The sequence below is a fragment of the Aedes aegypti genome, unplaced genomic scaffold (genome assembly GCF_002204515.2).
Source record: "Aedes aegypti strain LVP_AGWG unplaced genomic scaffold, AaegL5.0 Primary Assembly AGWG_AaegL5_hic_scaff_2192_PBJ_arrow, whole genome shotgun sequence".
NCBI classification, from domain to species: Eukaryota; Metazoa; Arthropoda; class Insecta; order Diptera; family Culicidae; genus Aedes; species Aedes aegypti.
Window position 1 is genome coordinate 1,313 of NW_018735700.1, and position 5,369 is coordinate 6,681.

The window sequence follows — 5,369 nt, forward strand, 5'->3', positions numbered from 1 at the left end:
AGCATTGAGGTTCAAAATCTAACAGGCACACAACTGAAATAATTTGCACTAAATTAAATTATTCAGCTCGATTTTCATTCAGTTGGTATATTCTAGTGTAATGTTCCTGAACAATGAGCAGATTGCAAATTAATCATCAACATTTGAGGTTGTGCATAGTTTTGGGATTTTTGTATGTAGGTACATAACGAACAAACGTTTTCCAGTGAAGATCCGTTCTAACGCAGCTGTCGTTGTCACATTTATGTGAAATCTATTGCAAGTTTAGAATTCTCAGCTTTGCCATCCTCAGCATCACACATCGCAGTTTCGCATTATAAATGGTGCAAGTGCATCCATAACGCAGTTCCCGTACTTGGTATCGGTGCAGCGTAAAACCTTCTACAGCAGATATCACATTTGCGGTGGAACTTTCATCAGCTTGCAGTGGATTATGACGGCAGCACATTGCTTGGTGTAAGGAAATATGCACAGAATAGCCAGTTACGAAGTATTTATCAATTCTCATAATATAATCATATCGAAAGCACACGTCTGAAGAGTTTCTATATCATCTCAATGAACCAGAGATTGACAAATTTCAATAATTTTAATAGGTTGATGTGCATGGTGTTAAAAGGTTGCAATTATACTGCGTACGATAAGTGAGGTTTTTTCAACAGTGTTGTACAAAATACAACATCGCGATTCGATTGATTCGACTTACTTTGTGCACGACAAACGAAACGTACAGTGGTCACAGTATTATGGGTCACCTTGTCACAATTATTAGTCACTCTGTTTTGCATGCAATTCAAATGGAAATGACCCATAATAGTGGGTGACCCATAATAGTGTGACCACTGTACGATTGAGCTAAAAAAGTAGCGTCTTCTTGCTTCGAGTTCATACACCACGTAATGCGGGTCTGATGCAACTTGTATATATAAACGACTTTTTGCATCAATTCTAAGACTCTAAACACTTCAATTTGTCCATTCAATCCAATTGCATAGTACATGTAATGTTAAGTTTTTCGATAGTTCATAATAGATTGTCATTCCTCGTTTAAGGGCCGAAACAACCGATGGATTGGTTATCCGAGCGGAATCGTCTTTCCATGATCGAGGCGGTGTATTGCTCAGGGTAGACGTGATCATCGTTCATGATCAGTATGCGAATACCGATGACGACTATGACTTTGGATTGATTCGGTTGAGGCGACCCTTTCGGAGAGCCCAAGTGGTAGGATTGAGAAATGGCCCAAAGCGGTTTCCACCGGGTTTCCTATGCGATGTGATGGGATGGGGCAAAACTAACTACTCAAAAGTAAGCTATCGATTGAGGAGAGTTTCGTTGCCAATTGTGAAACAGAGCATATGTCAAGCTGCGTACAGAGGAAGAAGGTACAATGTCACACGAAGAATGCTGTGTGCCGGATTCACGGAAGGTGGTCAAGACGCTTGCAAGGTGAGTAAAAGACAACATATTTATAATAAGTAAGGTAACGCATTCTTTTTCAGGGTGATTCCGGAGGACCCCTCGTTTGCAATAAGACGCTGACAGGTATAATATCTTGGGCAATAGGTTGCGCGTCTCGAAATTTTTACGGAGTTTACAGTGACATTACTCAAGTGCGTGCTTGGATACGAAATAAAACAGGAGTTTAGCTTCTTGTCATTTAACATTATGTCCTCTGTTGGGTTGTATCTACGTTTATGCACATTAGAATTTGAGTTATTACTGAATCCCAAACATTCCGATACTTTTAAAAATTTTTAAAAAGTATGAAAACCCCAACCTCCCATTATCTATTTTATATATTTTACGATATAAAATACCTAGTGTTCTGTGAATTTTCAGAATTTTCAGTGGTGATTTAAAGGTGGCCGATGTATGAAAGTAAGACGATGTAGGAACTTACTATGGAGAAAATTTTGAAAATATTTTAAGCACGTTAGTACTGTTTACTGTAAGTACAAAAATCTACATCGCCTTTGGGCCACCTTTAAATCCCACAGAAAAATGCTGAAAATGTCACCAGAACATAACTTTTATCGTAAGGATAATGTCGGGGAGCACCCTTCGCCCAAGCCCCAACACGGATTTGAGTTATGCCACTGAAGAATTCGTTCCAAGGAGGGGGATGCTACTGCCCAGCATCCTGTAATCGTAAACTATGACGTAATCGAATCACCATCTCTCTCTCTATCCAAATGAACGACTCTCCCATTCTGCTTTGGGACTATCTTGGGTGGTAGATGGGAGTTGTAGTGTTGGTATGAAGATGTACATATTCCATTCGTTCAGGGATGTAGTTCAGGGTGGATGTACAATCCTTAGTCCCAAACAGGCGTTCTTTGGATTACCCAAGTAACCAGTAAGCACGATAATGCGGAACGGTAACAGCATTATATGCGCATATAGGGTAATCATTTGATGCATGTCAGTTTTATATACGCATATAATGCTATTATAATGCCAGAAAAGGCGAAATAGCGTGCCATTATTGTGCCAAGATATAACCGTGCTTCTCTGCACCACTAATGCTGATATGAGACCACGCGAGAAACGTCAGTTGTTTTCGCCAGGTTTTTAGGGCGAATATTTTGTGCTTTCGCGTACGCAGCCAGAGAGCTTTCGCGTATGCGGCCAAGCAACTGGTACACGAGGTAAATAAATGAATGAATGAAAACGGAAACCTCTAATAGTATGCAAAAATTGTATCAAAATGATACAGATAGTACTTCTCCGTATCAGACATATTCGTTTTGGTAGTTTTCATCCTTTTGAGGACATGCAATTGCCACATTTTGATCCTCGTTTTATGATGATGAAATTCCTCATTTTGCGTCTCGAACCTGCGACACCCGTATTGTTGAGTTGTTGTCCTGCTCCTTTGCTCCTACGGCCACATAAGATGAATAGTATTGTAAGGAAAAGTGACCAATTTAAACCATCATTTTTCCCCGTCATAAAACCTGCAATTGTAGTAGTGAGAAGATTTATGTTTGTCTCCCTCTTACCACTATATGCAAACACAAAGCACGTGGTATATCTGTCAAAACACTGGATGGCATTTAAACATGCCCTGTATTCGAATATAAAGCCAATATAGTGCTTATTTAATGCCTGTATGCATCAGGCTTAGAAGCATTAATGATGCTGTAATAGGTTTTCTATGCAGCGGAAGTGCTGTTATAAAGTGTGTAAGCATTTGTGGTGCTATTATAATGCATGTAATCTATGATGCTGATTAAGGGTTTATTATTAGTGCTTATGGTTACTTGGGTATCTATCAAATTTAAATGTCCATCTTCTAGGACAGCCAAGATGGTGCACCTTAAAAAAATGCCGCGCTTCCCAATGAAGACCAGAAGTGTCGTAGTATTCTAGGGCTATCTTAGTCGCTTCCATGTGCAATCCAGTTGATTACGGTTTGTGTCTCCAGCCTCCAGTCCAGGCTCAGGTATCCAATTGAAGAACCCGGGAGTGCATGTAAGCGATGTTGAAAACCGAGTGTTAATTGGCTGTTTGATTTTACTTCGGCGAGGCATATATGTACACCGACAATTTTGTATTTACCTGTGGAACCAGGAGTTTTTACTGTTGTCCATAACCGCAGCGAAGTGAATAAATACGTCCAACTAACAGCTGGTGACTTCGGATCCTTGAATGATGTATTTTGCACCGAGGTGTTCACGCTAACAGCAGCAAGCCATTCCATTAATCCTTCCTGTCGGTTGGGGCGTGTATCCGAATGATTCCGTCCATGTTCCCATACGCAAATTATGAATAAGCTGATGTCTTACGGTATCCTTGGGGTCTGCTGATTTCCGAAGTGTTTGGTAGTCGCAGATGATAGACTCGTTGACGTTTTGTACATATGACGATAAAACGTGGTGTTAGCATTCGGATATTGTAAAACTTCGACTGGACATATACTGATTCTAATAGTTACCTGTGAGACCAAGGTTTTCCTCTTAATCAGTTAGCTAGTTCGCTGGATGTTGTCCAAGATGTTTGGAGCCGCATCGATTGGTTCCAGAAATAGATGGAGAAGACTTTGTAGTCGCATCACCAGTAAACCTTTATTCCGTTATGTTGCCCTGCAGATTTGACTTCTGTCTTCCGTCGTTCCAAATTTTTGATTGAACTAGTGTGTTTCCATTTCCTTGATTTGGTGCAAACATCCTTTGAAAACATCTTGTTCCCAGTTCCGCTTGCCATAGCATGGCATCTCGATCCTGATTGCATGTACGAATAGGTATAACGAGAGTTCTGTACCGTACAGAGGATTCCACCTTGACCACGTCCTTGTGATGAGCATAGGATTAAGACAATTTCCTTTTGCGAAGCCATTGGGTTGACTGGGTACACCATGTATCCAATCCACTGCCAAAGAAACACCCTTCGTGCTCCATGATGGTCTGCCTCCGCCGTGTCCATACCATTGATTTGGTGGATGATGATGATGGGAGGTTGAATTTTCATACTTTTTTTTAAATTTTGAAACGCTCTTATCGTACACCTCTTCACAATATGCCTGTCAATACGAATTATCAAAAGACTACAGTAGTTCATTTAAAAAGAGACCTGCTACCAGCCCTGTAATTGTTATGTGAAAAACTTTTAAATGATACATAAGGGACAGTAGTGCAACCAAGATTTGATTCCAGGGGGTTGCAAACTTGCTTTTTTTGCATTATGGGTCACAAATGACCCTTGACTCTGAAACGCTTTTCAAAGGCCATTCTGGTCACATGAGCCCAAGGGAACCCGTAACTGTTTCAGAAGAAACTGGCACATATAATTTTCTGACGTTTATACGCATTTATTGTAGGACGGTTCCAACTTCATGGTTTTTTATTTCGATTTACAAGAGCATCAAGAGGACCAAACAATTAGATTTGGCTGAACTTGGTAGGAGTATTCCGAAATCGGTTTCGGTAGGGTGTGATGTGGATATTTTCAGACCATCATATAGTTCCATCACGCGACAGCTCAAAAGTCATGATTTTTCATCCAGACCCTAATAGACATGATTTGACAACGGATTCCTCCAAGGATTCCTGAAAGAAAATATCTTCAGTGATTCCTCTAGAGATGTCTCAAGGAGTTCCTGCAGCAATTTCTCCAATGATTCCTTCAAAGATTTCTCCAGTAAAATCTTTACTAAAATACTTTCAGGAAGTTCTCCAAGGGTTCCTCCAGGATCTGTTTCAAGAATTCTTGAAGGATTACTCCGGAAATTCTCCTAAGATTTCTCCAAGGATTTTCCAAGCGATTTCTTTTGGTATTCTTCAAAGATACCTTCAGAAAATCTTCCAGAAATTTCTCCAAAGATTCCTCCAAAAAATCTACAAGGATTCTTGCTGAGATGTTTTCAA

At 40.2% G+C, this 5,369-nt stretch overlaps 1 protein-coding gene across 1 annotated transcript; it reads left to right on the forward strand.

The window, feature by feature from the left end:
• Nucleotides 1–292: 292 nt before the first annotated feature.
• Nucleotides 293–1,649, forward strand: LOC5570032 (trypsin-4; the record flags this gene model as incomplete). Its single annotated transcript, XM_021856735.1, has 3 exons — nt 293–456; nt 1,053–1,449; nt 1,503–1,649. Coding segments are annotated over 3 exons (708 nt in total), but the record flags the coding sequence as incomplete, so codon positions are not given.
• Between the last annotated feature and the right edge of the window lie 3,720 nt (nt 1,650–5,369).